At 41.9% G+C, this 24975-nt stretch overlaps 2 protein-coding genes across 2 annotated transcripts; one reads left to right on the forward strand and one right to left on the reverse strand.

The window, feature by feature from the left end:
- Positions 1–348: 348 nt before the first annotated feature.
- On the forward strand, positions 349–3927 carry klf4 (Kruppel like factor 4). The gene is made up of 5 exons (XM_080847286.1): positions 349–454; positions 601–712; positions 1302–2097; positions 2193–2357; positions 3000–3927. The coding sequence occupies exons 1-5, from the start codon at positions 450–452 to the stop codon at positions 3173–3175; spliced, it is 1254 nt and encodes a 417-aa protein (XP_080703412.1). The 5' UTR covers positions 349–449; the 3' UTR covers positions 3176–3927.
- An 8378-nt stretch (positions 3928–12305) lies between these two features.
- On the reverse strand, positions 12306–21217 carry rad23b (RAD23 homolog B, nucleotide excision repair protein). Its single transcript, XM_080848271.1, has 10 exons — positions 20993–21217; positions 19482–19563; positions 19112–19191; positions 17243–17439; positions 16879–16925; positions 16520–16647; positions 16127–16262; positions 15022–15149; positions 13079–13294; positions 12306–12937 (listed from the first exon to the last, which is right to left on the reverse strand). Exons 1-10 carry the CDS (start codon positions 21056–21058, stop codon positions 12821–12823), a joined length of 1197 nt encoding a protein of 398 aa, XP_080704397.1. The 5' UTR covers positions 21059–21217; the 3' UTR covers positions 12306–12820.
- Between the last annotated feature and the right edge of the window lie 3758 nt (positions 21218–24975).

Genomic DNA, 24975 nt, shown 5'->3' on the forward strand with positions numbered 1-24975 from the left:
TCGTGCGGCGTATGCGCGGGGTCTCTGTTGCCATCGTTCTGCAGATACAAACAAACAGCTGTGACGTCACCAGTGCGCCCTCTTTTTAACTCTCTGCTGTTGCTGCGCAACAAGAGGCGTGTCTTCCAATGATTTAAAGTAGGGAGAGCAGCCAGCCAGAGCGGTATGACACTTCTTCATTCTGCCGCACACGCCGGTGCATGGCCGCAACACTGAAAGAGAGAGGAGGGAATCCCCGGGTGTCGCCTCTCTCCTGAGCGACTCCCATTCTCACTTAGCTAAACTCGACAATCGGATGCTCGACAGTTTACGCTACAAGCAAGCATGGCTCGGACTTAAGTTTAGTAAAACGACAGGACACGAAGAGTCAAGACTGGAGCCATATTATCTATCCTTACCGCCTTCATTCTTTTCGAAAATCGTACTGGAAAGAAAATAGGTTTTCATTTATGAGGTGTGTTTGTGTGAAGCTATTATTTCCTGCTGTGTTTATAGTCGTCGGTGTCCTTGACTTCTGAAATTAACTCTTCATTGAAGAACAGGCTAATAACCTACATCAACATCGTTGACAAACATTGACCATCTCTTGTGCTCTTGCAGGCAACCACCCAATGATTTAGATATGGCACTGAGCGGGACGCTTTTGCCATCCATATCCACATTTGCCAGCGGTGCCGCTGTCAAGAACAAACCAGCGGGACCGGCCAATATAGTGAGTATGATCAAGCTCTGTTTGAAAAACATAATCTAAACATTTAGTGTCTGAGGTTTTCCCTGAGCCCAAATAATGTTACGATTCATGCCCGATCTATGGAAACTCCATTGCTGGAGCGGTTATGTCATAGCCTATAGTTATTCTTGTAGAAACATTGCCGCACTCAACTACCGCTGTAGGGGCGTGCACCATGCACTGCTCTACTTCGTTCAGTTTGGCCTGACAATAGAAATCGGAGGGTCTTTTGTCTCGACGAGGTCTAAATTGACTTTATTCTATATTGTACTGATGGAGTTGGAGGCTATCCACTTGTAACTGACGGTATCAGAATATAAACATGGCCTGCAAATAGTTTTGTTGAAGCCAACATATCACATTCTTCTGATGACTTTAAGTCAAGTCAGATAATAATTTCTTGTTTTAATGTAGGGTTTTACACATTCCTAGATTGCAGTTTTGACATGATGCCGTTAGCTAAGGCTACATGTACACTGAGACTGAGATGGTGGTACACAAAGTCTCATAGCTGTTTTCTGCAGTGACTGTGTTTCCTGATCCGGGCTGTATTTCTCCCCTCTCTGATCAGCGCTGGAAAGAGGAGCTGTCCCACTTAAAGAGACCGAGCTGGCCAACAGGTGGGATCAACCCTGATCAGGAAATCCCTTTCAGAATGGCTAAGATAGAGCCAGAAGACCTAGACCTGCTGGATTATGACTTCATCCTGTCAAACACTATGCTCCAACAGCAGCAGCAGCAACAACAGCAGCAGCAGCAACAGCAGCAGGAGGCCATGACGAGTGCTTCTAGAACTATGTCATCTTCTCCTGGATATAGTTCCTACCAGCTCCCCTCTCCCGGGGGCAATACTAGCGATATGCTGTACATTCCAGATATCACTGATGTCTCTCCCTCTGGGGGCTTTGTGGCAGAGCTCATGAGGCCAGAACTAGACCCAGCTTATCTGCAGCCTACCCCCAGCATCCATGGGAAGTTTGTGGTGAAAACTACGATGGATATGGGAGACTATAATCAGAATGTCAATGTCAGCAAAGCCGCTAGCGTGTCTGACTCATCCCTGGCCTTCGTTTGCCATCGAATTAAGCAGGAGAGCCCCAGCACATGCACCATCTCACGGCCCGTTGACATCCACCTAGGGGTCAGCTCTAGACATGGGGCCAGCCAACGGGCCCCTGGACTTGACTCCCATGCATTCCCTGGAGGGCACCCCTTGGCCAACAGAAGCTCTTCTTCTTCCCTCTCCCCAGACGACCACCACCCCTCCACTCAGGTCTTAGGACGACCACAGGTGCCTCTGTCCCAGGGATACCACCCCTCATCCGGCTTCACTCCTTTTCCCCAGCCTCCATCCCTACAGTATCAAGGTCAGTTCAGTCAAAGTGCCCCGTTTGCACTTAAACGTGTTTCAGAGGGCACGCTCGACTCACCTCACCTCACCTCACTCTCTCTCCCCCCACAGAGCTCATGTCTCCAGCCGAATGCTTGCCTGAAGAGCCTAAGCCCAAACGTGGCCGACGCTCCTGGCCCAGGAAAAGGATCGCCACACACACCTGTGACTACGCAGGCTGTGGTAAAACCTACACAAAAAGCTCACATCTGAAGGCACATCACCGAACACATACTGGTATGCGTCACTGTCCGTTGGTCCGTTTGGAGAATCAAATATGTTTATAAATATGCCCATACAAATATTGATTAATACATTGAAAGTAATGGTGGAGAATCAAATATGTTTATAAATATGCCCATACAAATATTGATTAATACGTTGAAAGTAATGGTGGCCATGAAATAAATGGATACATATTCACTAACATCATAACACCAAGAAAGTTTCAAAAGCTCTCTCATAGTCTGTTGGGTTTTTTAAGGCAATTATTCAGATTTACTAAAAATAACAAAATGGAGTCACATATTGTTTGATCATGTAATGTGCATACGTACACCTTACAATAGCAATGACCCCCTTCATCACAGTGGCGTGGCTGTGGCACTGTGGGCAGTTAAGTAGTCTATTGCTTCATTCTAGTGAAAATGCTTGAGGAGTGAGGAGCCCATCTGGCAGTTGTCACAAACTGCTATTTAAACACCAGGTTGATATTGATCCCTGTGCAAATAAAACCGCAAGCCTGAGTGGCCTACTCTTTCAAACTCAGAGACTGGATATTTGTGTGTACATTGCCTTTTGTGTCTGTGTGGTCGTGAGGAGTGGTGATGAAAATGTGTTGTAATTCTCCTCTAATTGATTTGTTCTCTGGTCTTTTAGGAGAGAAGCCTTATCATTGCGACTGGGAGGGCTGTGGCTGGAAGTTTGCCCGCTCTGATGAACTCACACGACACTACAGAAAGCATACGGGCCACCGACCCTTTCAGTGTCAGAAATGTGACAGGGCTTTCTCGCGCTCTGACCACCTCGCACTGCACATGAAAAGACATTTATGAGCTCACTGGAAACCCCCAAACTGAAATCACAACGAGCTCATGTGGCTCCTAAGACATGCATTGCCTTTCAGATGCTCACTGAAATTGTATGACAAGCTGTGTTGTCCACGGCTAATAGTAGCCCATTAGGGCTTGCAGATGTATTTTTATGGTGTTTTGTTGTCTTCCAATGGCTGGTTATACTTGGAGACCTTTCATGTTTTCCTCTGTTCCTGGGGATGGAACTGGAATTCAACTCTTTCACAACATTGACAAAACTTGGAGGACCAGGTGCCAAAGTATGACTGGAAATATATGAATATCAGGGATGTTGAAAAACAGACAGAATTATATATGTAAAACAGAGGCCTTCAGAGACATTCCATTTGTATTTACAAATACACACTGTTCAACCTACTGTCTAATAAATCTATTTTTATATTATTTTGCAAGCCATTAATTTCAGGTACATTTAATGTCTATCTGTCAGAGGATGGTGCTCAGAGACTCAACAGTGTTTTAAAAGGTACCAAAGAGGAAAATAGATTTGAGACAAAATGTCAAAAGTGCCATGTAATTATCTGTGCATTTCCTGGAGTTGATCTATATTCCACATCTTGTTTTCAATCAGGTGAATATAAGGTGTCTGAATGGTGATGGCAATCTGAGCTGCACTGTGGCTGAAAAGTGCAATACTTTTGATAACGATTACATGCATATTTTTGTAAAAAAAAAAAAAGAAAGAAAAATTAAACAAAGAATAATTCAATGTTACACAGAAGAATAAAGCAATTATGAACAAAAGTTTTGATATATGCAAATAATGTAATATAATCTTCTGTTTTGTACATTTGTGAATAATGTTTTGTAAAGGTTTTGTATTTTATGTATTCAATACTCTGTAAACAGGAATAAAAAATGAGCCTTTATACATAGTATACCTTGATTTTGTGATGTTATTCTGTATGAAACCACAGGAGTGTAACTACATTATGGCGTTTACCAGGTGAAGCAGAGCGGATGAAGTTTTCACGTCATTCATTTGTTATTCCTCTATGTTTTATCGAAACCACTGATGGCTTCTTTGCAGTGGTTTAGTGATAGAAATGTTTCGATGACATTCTGTCCAATAGTCCTCACCAAATAGCATTACAGTGTTTTCTCTATTAACACCATCTGAACCACTCCGTGGCAGGAGATTGAGTGGGTGTCAGTGAACATTAAAAAACACTATACTGATACAAATTTGTGAAGTACTTTGACATATTTATTCAGTATGTACAAAAGCTTTCCATACACTGTACCCTTTTGCATCTTTATTGATTATTTTTGTCAAAGGGATTTCTGATTTCTTAAAAACTTTGCCATATACATATCTGATCTCAATAAAAGGACTTCCAACATTTTATAGGCTATAAGTGGTTATCAGATTAATTTTCCAAACCTTTAAAACATATACATTGAACATATAATCTGACTCGGTGACAATTTTTTGCGTTGATGCTAGTGCTGCTTTGGGGAAACTGGCTGGGCAAACGTGTCATGTAGTTACAGTTACAGCCACAGCATCCATTTCATGGACAATGTTGCCACCTACAGTTCACTTTACTGACAATCCACAGAACATGATCTGAAACCAGCTCGGTAAATAAACCCATCTGTGTTATTAAAGATTGCTGTTAAAAAAAGCAAAACTTGTACTTTAACAGCAGCTTCATTTCTTTTTTAAATTCCAAGACTGCATGTATGTGTAGGGCTGAGTGGGGCATGTGACACAATGTCATAATATTTAATTGCAAAATAATTATGCATTAATTTGAGGGGGTGCACTTGTGACAACTTGTCCCATAAGTGGGGAAGTTGTGGCATTGGATTATTAAGCAAATAAAAACACATAATTAATCGTGAACAAAGATTTATTTTTATTTTATATCCAAAACTGAACTGAAAAGTACCCAATCATTTCTAAAACTAGACGTAACGCAAAGCGTTACAAAATATGACCGCCGAACTGTTCAGTAGGTTTTGGCACAGAATGAGTCATGGTTGTCAGTGTGTTTGTGTGTTTTTATGTGTTTTGTGTGTGTAAATTGGTTTCATTTTTATGTATTAAAGGAATTATTTGTGATAGATTTTGATGATTTGGTTATGTAATGTTTTGTGTACTACTTTTTTGTGGATTGTTTTGGTATATTTTTCTTGCAATGTAGTTTCTTAAAACAGGTCAAATAAAGAGGTGTGGAAACAAAGTGAAGTTTCCAACCACCAACAGGTGGCGCTAAAGGTGATATCAGTCAGGCATATGTACGTGTTCGGGCTGGATCCAGCATCCACCCTAAGACATTTTCTCTGGATCAAACAATGTACGCAAGAGTTATAAGAGACTTTGTGTTTTGTGGCAAGCACCGGCAAGTTGGCAAAGTTTGAGGGTCTGCCACGCCCACACCTTCCGACTAATGAGAAAATCTTATATTACTTTTAGTCGCCCATGGCTGAAGAGTAACCTGACCACATTTCAAGGAGGAGTTTGATCAGATGCGAGGTGTGCAAACGCCGTCAAAACGCATCTTCCACTCAAAATGGCCGGCTTCCTGTGGACCTGCCACCATGGCGTCAAGAGACTTTTTAGTGCGTCCAAGCATGATGAAGACGTGTACCGAATTCCGTCAAGCTACGCCAAAATAAGCCCAATGCGCAGGGTTTTTTGCAATGTTCTAGAGGGCGCTACAGAGCCATTTTGCTCCATCCATGGACAAAAACTCTACCGAAGATGGACGGTTACAGGCTTGATGTCCCTGGCAAATTTGGTAATTTTTCGAGCACTTCGACATACAGTGGGGCAAAAAAGTATTTAGTCAACCACCAATTGTGCAAGTTCTCCCACTTAAAAAGATGAGAGAGGCCTGTAATTTTCATCATAGTTATACCTCAACTATGAGAGACAAAATGAGAAAAAAAATCCAGAAAATCACATTGTCTGATTTTTAAAGAATTTATTTGCAAATGATGGTGGAAAATAAGTATTTGGTCAATAACAAAAGTTCTTCTCAATACTTGGTTATATACCCTTTGTTGGAAATGACAGAGGTCAAACATTTTCTGTAAGTCTTCACAAGCTTTTCAGACACTGTTGCTGGTATCTTGGCCCATTCCTCCATGCAGATCTTCTCTAGAGCAGTGATGTTTTGGGGCTGTCCGTGGGCAACACAGACTTTCAACTCCCTCCACAGATTTTCTATGGGGTTGAGATCTGGAGACTGGCTAGGCCACTCCAGGACCTTGAAATGCTTCTTACGAAGCCACTCCTTCGTTGCCGGGGCGGTTTGTTTGGGATCATTGTCATGCTGAAAGACCAAGCCACGTTTCATCTTCAATGCCCTTGCTGATGGAAGGATGTTTTCACTCAAAATCTCACGATACATGGCCCCATTCATTCTTTCCTTTACACGGATCAGTCATCCTGGCTCCCTTGCGGAAAAACAGCCCAAAAGCATGATGTTTCCACCCCCATGCTTCACAGTAGGTATGGTGTTCTGTGGATGCAACTCGGCATTCTTTCTCCTCCAAACAGGACGAGTTGAGTTTTTACCAAAAAGTTCTATTTTGGTTTCATCTGACCATATGACATTCTCCCAATCCTCTTCTGGATCATCCAAATGCTCTCTAGCAAACTTCAGACGGGCCTGGACATGTACTGGCTTAAGCAGGGGGACACGTCTGGCACTGCAGGATTTGAGTCCCTGGCTGCGTAGTGTGTTACTGATGGTAGCCTTCGTTACTTTGGTCCCAGCTCTCTGCAGGTCATTCACTAGGTCCCCCTGTGTGGTTCTGGGATTTTTGTTCACTGTTCTTGTGATCATTTTGGCCCCACGGGGTGAGATCTTGCGTAGAGCCCCAGATCGAGGGAGATTATCAGTGGTCTTGTATGTCTTCCATTTTCTAATAATTGCTCCCACAGTTGATTTCTTTACACCACGCTGCTTACCTATTGCAGATTCAGTCTTCCCAGCCTAGTGTAGGTCTACAATTTTGTTTCTGGTGTCCTTTGATAGCTCTTTGGTCTTGGCCATAGTGGAGTTTGGAGTGTGACTGTTTGAGGTTGTGGACAGGTGTCTTTTATACTGATAACAAGTTCAAACACGTGCCATTAATACAGGTAACGAGTGGAGGACAGAGGAACCTCTTAAAGAAAAAGTAAAAGGTCTGTGATAGTCAGAAATCTGGCTTATTTGTAGGTGACCAAATACTTATTTTCCACCATAATTTGCAAATAAATTCTTTAAAAATCAGACAATGTGATTTTCTGGATTTTTTTTCTTATTTTGTCTCTCATAGTTGAGGTATACCTATGATGAAAATTACAGGCCTCTCTCATCTTTTTAAGTGGGAGAACTTGCACAATTGGTGGCTGACTAAATACTTTTTTGCCCCACTGTATATGCGATTGAGTTATAAGACACTTTGGGTTTTGTGGCAAGCACTAACAAGTTGGCAAAGTTTGAGGGTCTGCCACGCCCACACCTTCCGACTTATGAGAAAATCCAATAGAACTTTTAGTCGCCCATGGCTGAAGAGTAGCCGGACCACATTTCAAGGCGTTACCATTAAATCTGTCGGAGGAGTTTGATCAGATGCAGTGGCGGTCCGTGCATTTCACGACTAGGCCTTCAGCGATGTCCTACACGATGTTAAACTGAGTGAATCCACCTCCTAATACCATCATTATGACGCCATGGCTCTCGAACCAGTATATTTTATACAGAAAGGCAGTATAAGTGAGCATTGCATCACCTTAACATAGTCCAGTACAACAGACTTTATTAATATTTCCGGAGCATTTCAAATCAATACACCCGTATTAACAATACATTAAGAGTAGTAAACTCTAAGTTATATGATCGCTTGGATATTACTCTCACAACTTAAAAATAAAAGGCGATTTTCAGGGATTAGTCTACAAAGTTTTATTAAGTCCACCAAAAGTAGCCTATGTGACTCAATGTGAGGTTTAACAAGTTTAACAAGTAACATCGCATTGTCCCACCTGCAAAGCAGTTTCATTAAACTTCCCATCCTCACGATATCCAGTTTTTCTTGAAAGTTCCGTCTTGAAAATGGCGTTGTAATTGTATCAAAAACTGGAATTATCAAGTTTGTGTAAACTAATTTATTTGAGTTGGTTAATGTAATTATATTTAGTCTTACCAATTTAAACAACTAGAAGAATAAGCATTGAAACCGATGTACGTCGTTTTAGCCAGCTAAACTGAGCACTGAAGCACTGCACCGGTCTGCCTCAGTATCCAATCAAAGGACGTTTACGTGTCACGTTCAACACGAGGAAAGAAATCTTCCGGGCCTTCTAGAAGGCCCAGTGTCGCCAACTCGAAATCTGATTGGTTGTCACAACTGTCTGTTTCAGTTCATTCAACTTAAATGAACTGAAACAGCAAGTTGTGATAGCCAATCAGATGTACACGGGCCTTCAATGTGAATTCTGAAGGCCTCAGGGAAGATTTCTGTTCTCTGGGAAGATTTAAAGGAGCGTGGCAACACATGATAGCGGAAATATGATTGGATGAAAGCTCTAACATAAATGAACAACGCTGGAAGCATGAAATGAAGATAATGGACTATGGGGAATCATTTAATACATATTTATGAAAAGAAAATATTAAAATTAAATTTATTTTATTACATTTATTTTCTGATGATGTTTAGGCCAGCAGAGAAGGCCTTGAAGGCCCTGACGGACCGCCACTGATCAGATGCCAGGTGTGCAAACGCCGTCAAAACGCATCTTCCACTAAAAATGGCCGACTTTCTGTGGATCTGCCACCATGGCGTCAAGAGACTTTTTGGTGCGTCCATGCATGATGAAGACGTGTACCGAATTCCGTCAAGCTTCGCCAAAATAACCCCAATGCACAGGGTTTTTTGCAATGTTCTAGGGGGCGCTACAGAGCCATTTTGCTCCATCCATGGACAAAAACTCTACCGAAGATGGACGATTACAGGCTTGATGTCCCTGGCAAATTTGGTAATTTTTTGACATATATTTGATTAAAACACCTAATTTTTGCTTTTTAATTTGTAACTAGGTGGTGCTATACATGTAATGACTGGTTATGCTATGGGTTGACATGGCCCCTTGACACAAACATACAAGAACAATTTGGCACTCCAAGGCCCTACGGTTCTCGGGATATTCGAAGAAAACTGTGTCCCACCACCTACAGGCCAGTCGATGTATAATCATATAAATCAATTTATTGCATGCCCACCCGTGAATGGAATTCCACAAAACTTAACGTGCAGTCAGAAGGTGACATAATGATCCCACACCTCCGATTTCGTGCAGTTCTGACCTTGTAAACTTACAATTAAAATGTTTTACAACACTCCATTTTTGCTTTTTCATTTGTAACTAGGTGGCGCTATACATGAAATAAGTGGTAGTGGAATGGTTGACGTGGCCTCTTAAGACCAACATACAAAAAAAATGTGGTCCTCCTTAGCCTTACGGTTTTCGACTTATTCAAAGAAAACTGAATCGCCCCACCCTCTTTAAAACGGGTCCAGTCCGACGGGGGTGCAACGGATCAAAACGAAAATCAATGGTTCCACGCTCATCTAGTGGGGCTACATGCCCACCTCGGTGTTTCGTGCACCTCGTGTTTCAGTGTCCCGGGAATCGTTGACAGAAAATCGGCAAACAGAAATAAATAAATAAATAATAATAAAAAGAAAAACTAGAATGCGTTTCGTGAACGAACTGCGAGAGTGTGCTTGCTCTGTTGCGGCCATGACAGAGAGAACAAGTGCCTTGGAATTGGGGCAGGTGTCAGCCGTGCGCGCCTACCACACACACTCTCCCTGCTGGATGAGCATGCACAAATGAGTATGCATGAGTGAGTATGCATGAGTGAGTATGCATGAGTGAGTAAACATGAGTGAGTATGCATGAGTGAGTATGCATGTGTGAGTAAACATGAGTGAGTATGCATGAGTGAGTAAACATGAGTGAGTATGCATGAGTGAGTATGCATGAGTGAGTATGCATGAGTGAGTAAACATGAGTGAGTATGCATGAGTGAGTATGCATGAGTGAGTAAACATGAGTAGGCATGAGTGAGTATGCATGAGTGAGTAAACATGAGTGAGTATGCATGAGTGAGTGTGCATGAGTGAGTATGCACGAGTGAGTAAACATGAGTGAGTATGCATGAGTGAGTATGCATGAGTGAGTATGCACGAGTGAGTAAACATGAGTGAGTATGCATGAGTGAGTGTGCATGAGTGAGTATGCATGAGTGAGTAGAGCCCTGGTATGGAAGGTGTCTCTTAATATTCCTAGTTATACAGTTGAATGGAGAGGGACAGAGAGAAGAGGAGCCTTGGCACCTTGGCGCAGGTGTCAGTGAAGCACAGGTGCAAGCCAGTTTTAATGACCCCATTATGATGTCATAATGCCACAGAGTTCTGCCATGTAAGTCTATGGGGAAAAAAAGGTGATGAAAAAGAGGAATAAAAAAAGAGTGGCAAGGAGTACCGCCACGAAAAGATATAGCAGGTTGCACCGGATCGGGCCGGTCGTTTCGGTGTTTGAACGGCGTCTCTATCTCAATCGGGCGAGGCGTAGTTAGCTGCAAGAAAAACAGGGAGAATAAATAAATAAAGAAACTTATGAAGAACAATACTGTGCTTCCCTACGGGCAAGCACACTAATTACCAGAAAAAAAACTCTGACTAAACCTATATGACCGCCGCAGCGCTGTTGCGCGGCGGTCATAATAATTATGCCAAATCATGCCTGTCAGTACAACAAATTATGTCAGACTTCATCTAAGACAAACTTTGGTCTGCCAGCATTATTCAGTAGAATTCTGACAAAACACAAATGGCCATTCCTGAGGTAGCCTACTTGCAGTAGGGAGAATTTGCATATTGACATATTATCATATTTAATCAAAGTCTCCTTTGGTCGGCTGTTTGAAAATGGTTCCACATAGACAAGACAGAAACACTTCTTCTTGTTTAGGCTCTGGACTCTGTAAAGCGCCTTGAGACAATTTGATTGTTCTGGCGCTATAAAAATAAAATTGAATTGAATTATTTCAGTCTTTTTCTTTCCTAAACTCAACTCACACACTTTCTTCCTTTTCTGCATTGGCCTTTACTTTAAATCTGGGATTTTAAAATGCAGCACCACTTTGCAATAAACTCAATGTCCACAGACCAATCTAGGGGAGAAAACCTGCATGGCACATGTATATTTACATACTCAACTCCATCAGTGAGGCACTCGCGTCCCTGCTGCAGCTTTAGTTAGTGAGCATTGGTTGCTTAAATCCATTGGAAAATCCACATATTCATTTTTGGTCATCTCAATGAATTTACTACCATACTATAGCTATGATAGGTTTGTAATTACATTTTTCTTTCCATCTTCTGCAATCATACTGTCAGCATTTGCACGACCGCAGACCTACCGTGAGGAAAACACATCTTAACCATATGGTTCCCAATAATTGTATGAACGTACAGAGACATTAATGATGCATCCAGCCATGCAAATATGTGTTCATTCTACTTCCAACGGCATGTAAATATAGTCATTGTACTTTAGAGTCAGTGTTCACTTCAACCCAACATGGCAGCATCTGCAGTACTGAAACACCAGCAATCTGTTTTACAGCCCTGCATATTGAGTTAACCCTTTCTACAAGTTAGAGATTTTGATTTCAAGCTATTAACTAGAACGAGCTGTGAACATTGTTTTTTTATGGTCTCACTTGCAGGGATAAAGATAAAAATACTTAAGACAGATTCTAGATTCCCAGTCATTTGTCACTCCCACATTCAAATACAATGACCACAGCCATAAATGAATCAGGGAATTATTCATTTTATGTTAAAAAGTTTTATTTTCTCTGTAAAAATGACAAATTGTAGACAGTAACTGTCACCTGATGTAAACTACGTGAGCCATATACATGCCTTTAATGGTTTTGATGAAATCAAATGAGTGGCATTCCTAAGATGACGTGAGAATATCAGTATAACTGCAGTCGGCTGCCAGATTTGTCTGTATAAATGCACTAGTTTGATGTTTTGTAGTTTACAAAAAGAAGACCAGAAAACTAATGCATGTGGTTGTTTAAAAATCTTTACTTTCATTTAAACCAGCATTTTTGAGTTATTTTGGATCCCTATACTGGTCAAACAAAGAGAGAAAGAGAAAAGAAGAGATAAATCAATCAAACAGGAACATTTATGCAGAAGCCATAACAAACTTCCCAGCTAGGCTCCAACTCCACCTCTACACTTGGGAAGAACAAGCTCAGCGATCAACTCTTTAAAACCGGTCTTCAGCTTCCTTGTAATGACAGAACAAATGTGCTTGTCTGTGCTTAATAATAAAAAAAAAAAACAGGTAGCACACAGTTGAATCAGATGAAGCAAGTTCGTTTTTACTTATTGGTGGTGATCTGAGTAAACAGCGCAGCTCTTGAATACAGACGGAGATGACAATCCAGTGTTATCAAGCAGGTGAATTGGAGTCAAATTTATGTAACGCGTGAGGGCCCATTTTTTCTCTCCAATATGATCAATTGACAAAAAAAGGGGGGGGGGGGGTTCGGGCACAGGCAACTATATCTCCCTTTAGTCGATATCATCAAAGTTCTGTTGTAAAAGGAAGTTTGCAGCCAAGTTCTCATTCTTCTCACAAGCAAAGTATGCCTGTATAACAAGTCCTTCTGGAAATCCTAGGGCCTTTAGCTAGAAGAAAAAAACACACACAAAAAAGACAACAAGTCACACACGGTTGCACTGCAGTCTTGAAGTTCAACATAACATAGATAAAGACATTTTGTCTGTAATATATGTTAAACATTGGAGGTATACATTCATCCGTCTTACCCTCTCAATGGCTTCCTTCTCCTGTGGCGTAACCTGGATGTAGTTCATATGACCTCCTCCAGCTTCTGCCAGGCCGCCACTGCCGGTGGTAACGCCACCGCCTCCTCCTCCTCCACCACCACCACCACCACCTCCTCCTCCACCACCCCCTTGCCCTGCCTCTTGGACCGGCTCATTAAGCATCTGGATGAACTGCTCCTGGTGGCTGCTGATTTGCTGGTGCAGAGGATGAGGAGGATGGCCATTAGAGGAGAAGACAGTTAAAGCTGTTATTAAAGCTATAGAAGCTAAACAAACATCCAATGGTCCACCACATCAGTGACCCAACACTATGGCTGTTTCTTGCACACCACTTATATGACCCCTATAAGTAGAGTGGATAATTTATTCATCCCGAGGGAAATTTAGGACAGGATAGGATAGGTAAGGGGGAAGGAGCAAGGTAGGGGGAATTAGAAAGGGGAAAATATCTGATACTAAGAGGGAAAACAGTAGCGATACATATCTAATATGATATCACAGGATACCTATCTATCACACTTTCCTAGATAGCAATAAGTAAGTTGATAGATAAAAGACTTTATAAGTCTGGCTGGTTAAATGCATATACAGTCATGGACAAAAATATTGGACCCCTGCACTTCCTAGTATTCACATGTTTATTTATTTTGATTGCATTGGAACAACACAAAACAATCTGAGAAAAAAATGCCAAATCTGACTTGATTCCACACAAAACTCCAAAAATGGACTGGACGAAATAATTGGCACCCTCAACTTAATATTTGGTAGCATACCTTTTGGAAAAAAATAACTAAAATCAATCGCTTCCTGTAACCATGAACGAGTGTCTTACAACTCTCTACTGGAATTTTGGACCACTCTTCTTTTTCCAACTGCTCCAGGCCTCTCACATTTGAAGGGTGCCTTCTCTCAACTGCTGTTTTGAGATCATGCCAAAGGTGTGCTATGGGATTAAGATCTGGACTCATCTTGGCCACTTCAGAACTCTGCAGTGCTTTGTCTTAACCATTTCTGGGTGCTTTTTGAAGTGTGCTATGGGTCATTGTCCTGCTGGAAGACCCATGACGCCCAGCTTCTGACACTAGCCCTACATTGCGCCCAAAAATGTTTTGGTAGTCCTCAGATTGTATGATGCCATGCACAAAGTCAAGGCATTGGGTTCCAGAAGCAGCAAAGCATCCCAAAAACATCGGTCCACCTCCACCATGTTTGACTGCAGGGGCCGTGATCTTTTCTTTGAAGGCCTCATTTCGTTCTCTGTAAAGTGTTTTACCAAAAAGCTCTACTTTGGTCTCATCTGTCCACAGGATGTTCTCCCAGAATGATTTTGGCTTCCCCAGGAAGGTTTTTGGTAAACTCCAGTCTGGCTTTTTTATGTCCATCAGCAGTGGGGACCTCCTAGGTCTCCTACAACAGCACCCTTTGTTGCATTCTCTCATCAATGTTTCTATTCCTTCCACATCCAGGGAAGTTAGTGACAATGCCATGGGCTGTAAACTTCTCGATGACACTGCGCATAGTGGACACAGGAACATTAAGTTCTACGACGATAGACTTGTAGCCTTGAGATTGTCCATGCTTTTCTACTATTTTGGTTCTACAACCCCCAGACAATTCTTTGCTGTTCTTTCTTTTGTCCATGCTCAGTGTGATATACACAGACCCACATGGTACATTTAGATTAATCCAGGGGTCTGTGTATGGATGGACGTTAAACCGCTAAATCAGTTGCGGTGGTGCACCACTGTTGGATGCATATGGTGAGTGTTTGTTAGAGACCTAACTTTACTCCAGCTTATAAGACATGCTAAACTCAGACAAATAATGGGTCCAGTGACCGTCCCAGTGAGTCTTAATGAATGATTACCATCTCTGGCAGAGGATGAAAGGATGTGTAGATGTAATGAGAGCTTTCCTACCTGCAGAAGCTGGGGGTTCTCCCTGCCTATCTGTTGCAGGAGAGCGGGCAGCAGAGAGGGGTTCTGCTGGATGATCTGCCGCATCTGTTGAAACTGGGGCTGGTTTCTCAGGAACTCAAGAGGGTTGGCTGGGAGATCATGCATCATGAGCAGGCACATGTGTTAATGAACCTCCGACTCTAATATGTGTGACAACCTCAACTCAGTGCTCTAACTATCAAACAGGTAAGAAAGTAAATGTTCATTGTCAATGGCACATTTTTCAGGAGAGCTACAGGGCACGAATGGAGTGACAGACTCATGAGGGCAAATTTATGATACAAATAGTGCATTTCAGTGTGCCTTCAAGTTGCAAAACACATTTATGAAAAAGTTAAATTACTTGAGGGCAATTATATTTATCTAACTAGCAATATAAATTATATTCAATTTAGAAGTTCGTCTCCCACTCTACCCCCACTTGACTTGGTGTTAAGTGCCACAATGTTCAATTCTAGGTCCAAACTTGTTGTCCCTGTTCCATACCACCAGGAAGTAGCCAAGAACTGTGAGGAAGCTGGTCTGGTCTGTGCGTGTGTGCTTGTGCACGTGTGTGTGTTTGTGCGTGTGTGTGTGTTTGTGCGTGTGTGTGTGTTTGTGCACGTGTGTGTGTGTGTTTGTGCACGTGTGTGTGTGTGTTTGTGCACGTGTGTGTGTGTGTTTGTGCACGTGTGTGTGTGTGTTTGTGCACGTGTGTGTGTGTGTTTGTGCACGTGTGTGTTTGTGCACGTGTGTGTGTGTGTTTGTGCACGTGTGTGTGTGTGTTTGTGCACCTGTGTGTGCGCGCATGTGTTTGTGCACCTGTGTGTGCGCGCATGTGTTTGTGCACCTGTGTGTGTGTTTGTGCACATGGGAGTGTGTGTTTGTGCACATGTGTGTGGTTGTGCACCTGTTTGTGTGTTTGTGCACCTGTTTGTGTGTTTGTGCACCTGTTTGTGTGTTTGTGCACCTGTTTGTGTGTTTGTGCACCTGTTTGTGTGTTTGTGCGACTGTTTGTGTGTTTGTGCGACTGTTTGTGTGTTTGTGCGACTGTTTGTGTGTTTGTGCGCATGTTTGCCTCTCTCACCTCCAGATGCCGCAGACTGTGAGGAAGCTGTGAGGGTAGGGGAAGTGAGACCTACAGTGGAGACGGCTGTGGTGCCCCCCCCAGCAGGATCGACCACCTCTGCACCAGTATGACCCTCCCCCTCAGCTGGCATGCCCTGAGATGACAAACAACAACTTCAAGTCTGGTGTTTACCACAAGTGTGAACATGGGTTTTCAGTCTACTTGATAACTATTTTGAAGGTTTCTTACCATAAGCAAGTACTCCACAAAAAATACTTGGTAACTATTTGGAAGGTTTCTTACCGTAAGCAAGTACTCCACAAAAACTACTTGGTAACTATTTGGAAGGTTTCTTACCGTAAGCAAGTACTCCACAAAAACTACTTGGTAACTATTTGGAAGGTTTCTTACTGTAAGCAAGTACTCCACAGCTCTGTCTGGGTTGTTGAAGCTGGCCCTTAGTGCAGCAACCACTTGCTCTCTCTCATAGCCCATCAGCATAATCTCAGTCACCATGTTCTCATATGACTGGCCTGTCACTGAGGGGGAAAGACAGAAGGGATACTGGGTACAAGTAGAGCTAAGCCAAATGGAGACTAACACCTTCTAGCATGATACAATCACGTCAAGCAACAAGGGCTCAGAAGAAGTCACTTAAAAAATAATATAAATATAAATCTTTATATTACTATACACTATCCTATGACAGCTGCAAGGATGAATAAACAAAAGGAGGACTTCAAATGAACAAATGATTTTCTCCAACTCACCCAGTGCAGATGTTGCTTCTTCAAAAATATTAACATTTGCTGCAGAACTGTAATAGAGAACACAATATGGTCATAAGTTATGTTATACGTTATATTATGACTCATAACACAGAAAAAACGTAGTCCAGGCCTGTTTTCTAACCAACTCTCTTTCTCCTTCCACACACATGCAAAAAATACAATTATATATATATTTACTCACAAAAATTCTCAAAGTTATGATTCAATCTGACAACACATTAACCAACTAGAATATGAATACACAACAAGGTTTTTTTTTATTTAGGTGGAACAAAGTATAAAATTGAAACCTGGACCAGACGTGTACATCATATAGGAAAAGCAGCCCAAAGACAGTGAATACCGGGTAGGTGTGGAGGCAGGTGCGGCACTGGTGGGAGGCTTGTCATCGGCAGGCTTGTCCTCCTTGGAGGCACTCTCAGGTGGGGTCTCTGCAGTTGATGCCCCTGCACCAGAGGGTGTAGTGGGGGCCGTAGTGCTGGAGCTGCTGGTGGTTGTGGTAGCAGGTGAAGGCTGAGCTGCAGCAGGAGCTGCTTTAGGCTGAAGGACAATAGAGATCAGCAATCTCATTACATCTGAAGAAGTTTAAAATTAGACATTCCTAACACCACGGTACTGCTAGAGCAACCTACCCAGCCAATTATGTACAGTGGCCCTCCTGAACAACCACTCACCTTTCTCCCCCTTAGATAATGTCACAAATATGTGTGTGTGAGGGTCAATAAGGGACTACCATACAGGAAATGTAACAGCGGTGAAACCAGTTTTAAAACGTGGTCAGGTGATTTACCTTCTCCTTAGCTACACACAGCAGTAGCATACAAGCATACATACACTATTAGTTAAAGTGTGTAGACACTCCTAATTAATGAGTTCTGCTGCCTCAATTAAACCCAGTCAGAAAGATGCGAAAAAAATCTGTGCAGTCTCCACTGACAAACAAATGTTCATAGCAAAATAGGTTGTACATAGCTCAGTGATTTCAATGTGGCACCGTTATAAGACAACATCATTCCAAGTCCACAAAGCTCTGTCCTGTTAGACTTGCCCTAGTTTACTGGGCTGCTTCACAGTAAAAGTGGAAACATCTAGAGGGAACATCATCGAGGTTGTGATGCGGTGGCAACATGGAGTAATGTCTTGCTACTGTGCGCACAGCTATAAAGGAACTTTACAGGCCAACACAGAGCCCTGAACTATACCCCAAACACCTTTGGGATGATTAAGGATGTCATCTATAAACTGAGCCGCATCACTCAACATCAGTGACTGAGATCAAAACTGCTGATGGGAGTAAATCCTTGCAGCCAGGTTATTAACATTTACTCATATAGCAGACGCTTTTGTCCAAACGATGTACAAGTCAAGCTACGAGCAATAGAGACCTAGTGTAACAATAAATACTACTTTACATAAGAATTAGAAAAAAAAATGTGCAGGAATGTAACTGGTTATCTTATATATACAAAACATATATTCAAAATCCTACAGACAGCTTTGATTGGAGAGGCTATTACAACAGCAAACTCAACATTGGTTTTGAAATGAGATAATCCATAATCACATTTTGTATTATATTCAGGAGACCCTACATGTATCTATGTATATGAGAGCTTAAGTCTAATGGCCAGTGATGGTGTCTGACAAGGGACAAACTACGCTTCTAGTTCTTTTTAATGGAGCAACGCCAACGCAGTGTGTGATGTGTCAACTTCAGAGCTCACCGTTCTATTTCTTGAGCGTCAAGTCCATAAAAATGGCTTGGTTTTCAATTAAGTCCACGTAATTGTACCATCATATAACAATTTCAACAGACTGTTATTGTGATGTGGGTTAAAAGCATGGGTTAGAAGCATTGCTCGTCTTTAACGTTTCAGGGACAATGGAGGAGCAAATGTTTTTTTAATGACAAATGTCAGAAAGCATGGTTTGGGAACCTTTTCATTTAGCAGAACATTGAGATACTGACATTCCTTGTTAATGTGGTTTTAAGACTGGCTTATTACCCTCTTGCCCTGCCTTCTTCAATCGCCCAGAGGAGCTATATAAATGCCATAGCTTTATAAATGCGAACCCTACCAGTATCATTATACAAGAAAACAGCTATGAATGTTTTAATCCTTATGTTCTTATAAAACAAATACAAAGGGTCAGAGAAATGGTCAAACAAAAAGTATTTATTTTAGTGGAGCTTGATAAAGACATCTCTTACCTTTGCTACCATGACAACCACAAAGTTTTTGTCATCTATTTTATATTCCTTCAGAGCTGTGTCATCATTAAGGATTTTGCCTGTGAAGAACAAAACAATCTAATAACATTTCACCTGAGAGCAGGTGACAAAATCTTTGTCATTAACCCATCTACAGCCTGCTGCACATTTATCCAAACCACACATGAATAGTATCAGCCCTACATGAACCTTATCAGGGAAAAGGACTGGCTGATGCAGCCCAGCTCCTCTGACCAGTTTACAGCAGGATTCAGTGGGAAAATTACACATTAGCATACAGTAGTCTGAAAGACACTCTCATACAATAAATACAAGGCGAAAAGGTGAACCAAAGAGGACCATACTGTACCTGCGTATATCAACTTCTGTCCCGCAACTGGAAAACCCTCCTTTCCCTTCTCATTTTCTATTTTTTCCTTTAAGGCTTTTACCTGAGGTCAAGGTGAAAGCAGAGTGAATACACTATATCCATTACCGGTGTTACCAAAATGGTACCCTTGAATATGTACCTTCTCTAGTAACTCAATGCAATGCAGTGTTGCAATGATATTTTGTACAGTAAATTAGATTTTGTTGACACAATTTCTTCCCCACAGCATGCCAATGCAACACTACAACAGACTTAAACCACTTATCACGTCCCATGAAACTACAGAACGATGCAATGTGCATTTATGAATAGCTATAACTGAACGAGATGTTTTGGCCCTACAGACAGGATGAAGCCAAACTGTCAAATATGTAGTGTGCTCAGTTTTCAACAGAATGACTAATAACACAAGGTCCGTGGTGGGCCAATGGGTATAAATAATAAAAAAATTGAAAAACAAAGATGATTTGGTTTGAAGAGATTTGTCGTATGGCTTTACACAAAACATGAGCAACATTGGATTGGAATTTTAAGAAAGAAACCTCACTTTGATAAGTACACTTGGCTAGTAAAGTTCCTTCATAAGGTTGGCAAACTACCCTGGTCAGTTTTTGGCAAGGGTTATTCCGAAAACCATCAGAATTCCATTGGCTGTGAGACAGCATTCATTCATGCCAATCTTGCCAAATGGCTCGGGAGTCGAGTCGGGACATTCAACTTTGTTACGAACATGGTTATACACAAAGTTCGCTACACCACCACTGTAGAACTACCTAGCTCGTTGGAGAAAAGTTACTGGGAAATATGGTGAATATCTTGTTGGATGTCTTCCGACCTGATGGAAACACCAGCAAGCTAACGCAACCTACTTCAACGTATGCATAATATACACATATCGTTAGCTTGCAAATGTAAGTTAGAAATTGGCTAGTCATCCGCCTTTCTTGGTATGGCAAAACTGCTAGCTAGTATTAGCCCACATCAGTTTACCAAAGAGATCACTTGTACTCTAGGCTAAAATATAACTACTTGTATACGGTCAGCGACTAATGATTTTATTTTGTAAAAGGCATATCGTGTTCTTTAAGAAATGAGACTCGTGTCCTAGAGGATTCTGAAACCAAGTTAATCAACATTAGCTACAGCAGGCAATTATCTTGCTATGCTAGTTAATAAAAGCTATCGGGCTACAGGCTAGCATTACTCAGCCTGTACCCTTACACTGTTAGCCACACGTCTGAACTAGCTGGCTAAATATTTTTCATAGAAAATCATCAAAAGTGAAATGAAAGTGCCATGCAATGCAATGTGGTTCCCGGCGACTAAGGCCTTGACCTCTTATATGAGTTGACAGAGGACGACAGAGGAGTGTTAGACATCTTCAAGGGAAACGATTCGTTAAAATGCTAACTAGCCAGCTAGCTAGCAAGCTAACTCATCAGAGAACCCCTCCACCCCCTTCCGACAAATGCATGGTTTCAAGCTCTCACCGTTTCTTCTCCGTCAATGTCGATTTTAAAGGTTTGCTGTTGGAGGGTTTTCAGTGTGATCTGCATTTTGGCGAGACGATCTAAAAGAAGGTCTTAAGACAATTCCAACCCTCCGTTCTCTTACAAGCTCTAGGTGAGGATTCCTGGCTATTTTTGCTAGCTCATCACAGTCTGCCTGCCGCCATTACGCTTTCGCTTTTTTCAGCGCATAAACAAACCAACCAACCAACATACCTCAAAAGCTAAGTAAGCATGCGCAAACGTGTGCGAATATTTCACGTGGTCTAGGTTATTGCCGTAACTGTGTGGCGTAGGCTACTCTAGAGGCAACAATGTAACAGCGTTATTTAAATATGACATACAGTCTACTCATATATATATATATATATATATATAAACAAAAAAAGTTACGAATATGTAGACCATAGTCGTCGTTGCTTTATGCTGGCCTACGCAAAGATTGTTGGCTCAGCGAACCCTCTTTGAGCTCAATACAAAACTGAGCGAAAATCAGCTAGGGTAGGCAATGTATTTCAGAAGCATTTTTGTGTTATTTCTTGAAATTATCCTTTATCCCGACATCAATAAATAAACTAAGTGTTCTGACAATAAAACTAAATTATGTTATACGGGCAGTCACAGGGCTGTAAAAATCCTGTTCAATCATTTATTTCAGCTCGAATGAAATGATTGGATAGCCTACCTGCCTGTGTGCACTTAATGCTCGTGACTGAAGTCCTCCACAAGGCTAAGCAGACGTATTGCTAAAAAGCGAACAAGAATGGCAAAAAAAAAAAAAGTGCAGCCAAAATGTCCAGTTCCAACTAATACCTACAGCTATCAAATGGATTTTGTGGCACCTTTGGGATGGGGGGGGGGGGGGGGGGGGGGGGGCAATTGCCACAATGTATCGTTTTACAGTGCGCAGAATCCATTCCATGCGCCAAGTACTCGTTTTTCATCATTTAATTGATTTGCATCATGTTGAAACACAATCCAGAAAAACAAGCAGGGATCACACACAATTGAATGAGGAAATCCTGCTGTGGGGGGGGGGGATAAACACTAATCCATACAGTAATCACAGAGCACAGTAATCCATACACTTACATTGACTTAACCCTCATTTTAAAAACATTTATTTAGATAATTATCCATGCCAAGAAGTTTTTGTATGGTTCATAGGACCACCACCAACTTGAAAAACCACTTACTCAATATGTTCGGTTTCTTAGTCTATCTGCTATCACTCAGCCTACCATGGACTAGCTGGCCACGTCTCTTGCCAAGAAGACATAACGGAGGTTAGCAGATCACAACACCCCTGTGTTAAAAAAAATATATTGGCTGGCTAGTTCGCATTTTAACTAAATCGTTTCCCTTGTAGATGTCTAACACTCCAAAGATGTCCTCTGTCAACTCATTTAGGTCAAGGCCTTGTTCCCTGGGAACCACACTGCCTTTTTATAGCACTTTCATTTCACTTTTGATGATTTTCTATGTTCTGGCCGCTGCAACTTCTTTCTCATGCTACAGTGAGCGCAGTTCTGCCTTTAAACAAATTCAGTCTCTTTTGCTGTGTTGTTATACTAGGTAGTTGTTAGCGCTATATACTCTAGTTCTCTATATACTGTAGTTCGCTATATACTGTAGTACTGTAATTGACTCATCATTCAGTGTGATTCGAGCCTTGTATTTACAGTATTTACATTTGGCATAGTTAAATTATGATCTTATTTACATTGACTATGTAGTAGTTTAAAAATAAATATTATTTTATCGTTATGCCAGTTTCACATATTCAGTAAAAGAAGCTGTATCAATGCAGATACAAGTAAACAACACTGAACTTTACTTCCGCATCTGGGTCCTCATTCAACTTCCCCTGCTGGCTGTTTAGCTATGTGTGAATGTGTGCTCAGGGACGCACGCTGGAGGACCGAATAGTAAAAAACAACAACATCACAGCAGGCTGAACACAACAGATCATACAGAAGAAGACGGTTCTTCATCCTCTTCAGTCTTCCTCATGTCCTTTCCTTCACGACGATTACAAGATGGAAGAGAAGCTGCGAAATCGTGCACCACACTTGTAAAAAGTGAGACTGAATTTTTTTGGGGGCAGAACTGCGCTCACTGCATCATGAGAAAAAAGTTGCAGCGGCCACAACAGCAGCTTAACTTGTAGAGTCAATGGCAGCAGAGCTTGACTTTGATGAAAGGAGAGCTGACATTGCGGCGCTACGGCATGAGCCCACTGAAAAGTAGACCAGTGACTATGTCCACTGTCTCTGACACACACTTCAGCCAGCTCTCTCCCCGTAAGGGCCGGCCATACTCTCCCCCTCCTGTCAGAGCAGTGCATCAGCTGACACTGTAGAGCCGACAGGCACGCAAATGTACCTCGCCCCCCTTCTTGCAAGCCAGCACATAGTCAGAGCCATGCTCCTAGTAAGTCACATCAGTCATACTCTCCCCTTCCTATCAGAGCAGTGCATGCAGCCGTACCCCTCTCCTACTTGCCTGCCTGTTCATGGTCAGAATCAGTAATGCCCATAGGCCACACTCTCCCCCTCCTAAACCCAGCACACCAGCCATGCGCTGCAGACCACACAGGAATGAGTGACACAGCCAGGTGCTTGGTACGCTGTGAGCTTGTTAATTCAGGTCTGAGCAAGTTAGATGATCACCCTGAAAATCACAGAGACGGGAAGTCAATTGAACGGGAAGTGAATTCAACTTACTCAATTGAAGGTCAATCAATTACCTAAACTATGAATTAATTATCCAGCCATGCAATGCAATACAGAGCTGGTCTTTGATGTTGTTATTGCTACTATTGTGATGACTGTGGTAGTAGGCTTCTCCTTCTTGCATTGTGATCTGTAAAGTCTCACCTCCAATATAAGCCTCTCACTCACCATATCTAGCTTTACATTTTGTACATACCCCCTATGGAATAATTAAGTCCTTTTTGAAGATTTCCTAAACAAAATCAGGTACTGTCTCCAAATGTTGTGTAGAGCCTCTTGGGATATAGCTAGTTAATTCAGTGGTTGCCAGGGGATCTAGTAGTGCTTCGACTAAAACATTTAGCGCCCATTCTTACGCAACACCATAACTGTAAATAAATGCTTAATTTTCACTGCGAATGGGAATGAAGTAGCCTATGTGTCTGTGTGTGTGTGCGTTATTGCGAGGAGAGGGTACAGCATTTTCCCTTGAAATGCCCATCCCATACAACTTTTAGATGGCTAGTAGCCCTCACACCACAACTACATAGCATTTAGTGACACGATGATGTAACATTGAATAAACCGTGGTTAATACAAGGGTGCAGTCAATACACTGGTTTGTTTTATAAAATTACTTATAATGCTGTAAAGCAATTTATATACTGTGAATTTTATTATTATTATTTCTTCACAAGACATAGCCAGTAACCCAATCATCTCAATCAGTAAATACATAATGCAGGTTCATAATGACAATAAGGCTTAACACCATAATTGAGTCACCTTGATACTAGGCGAGTTGGCAACTGAAGCTTAAACTGACATTGAGACACAATAACACTTTAAATGCTTGCATCTCAGTGCAAAGGCAAAACATTGAACTGGGGAAAGGCAGCAGATGCACAAGGATGGGGAGCTCAGAACTTCTTCCCTTCCCTCTCGTGTCACTTTTAATCATATTATTTGAATCAGGTATTTAAGCTAATCGGAAAACACTCAGAACACAGAAGAGCTGAAAGAATAGGTGCAGTAATCAGTTAGTACCAGATGAGGTCCCTGTTCTGGATTCCAGTGTGGATGCACGAGCACCTCGTCTCATCTGACATTCCCTCAGTGTTGCTAAGACAGAGCTCCACAGCATGGCTGATCAGTGGTCCCGTGGGGTCACGTGTCTTCAGGCGGCTCCTGTGAAGTGATGAGCCTCTGTGATTACTCGTGATCCAGCACGTCTTCCCGATATTTTGAAAG

This window comes from Sprattus sprattus (assembly GCF_963457725.1).
Source record: "Sprattus sprattus genome assembly, chromosome: 11".
Lineage (NCBI taxonomy): Eukaryota > Metazoa > Chordata > Actinopteri > Clupeiformes > Clupeidae > Sprattus > Sprattus sprattus.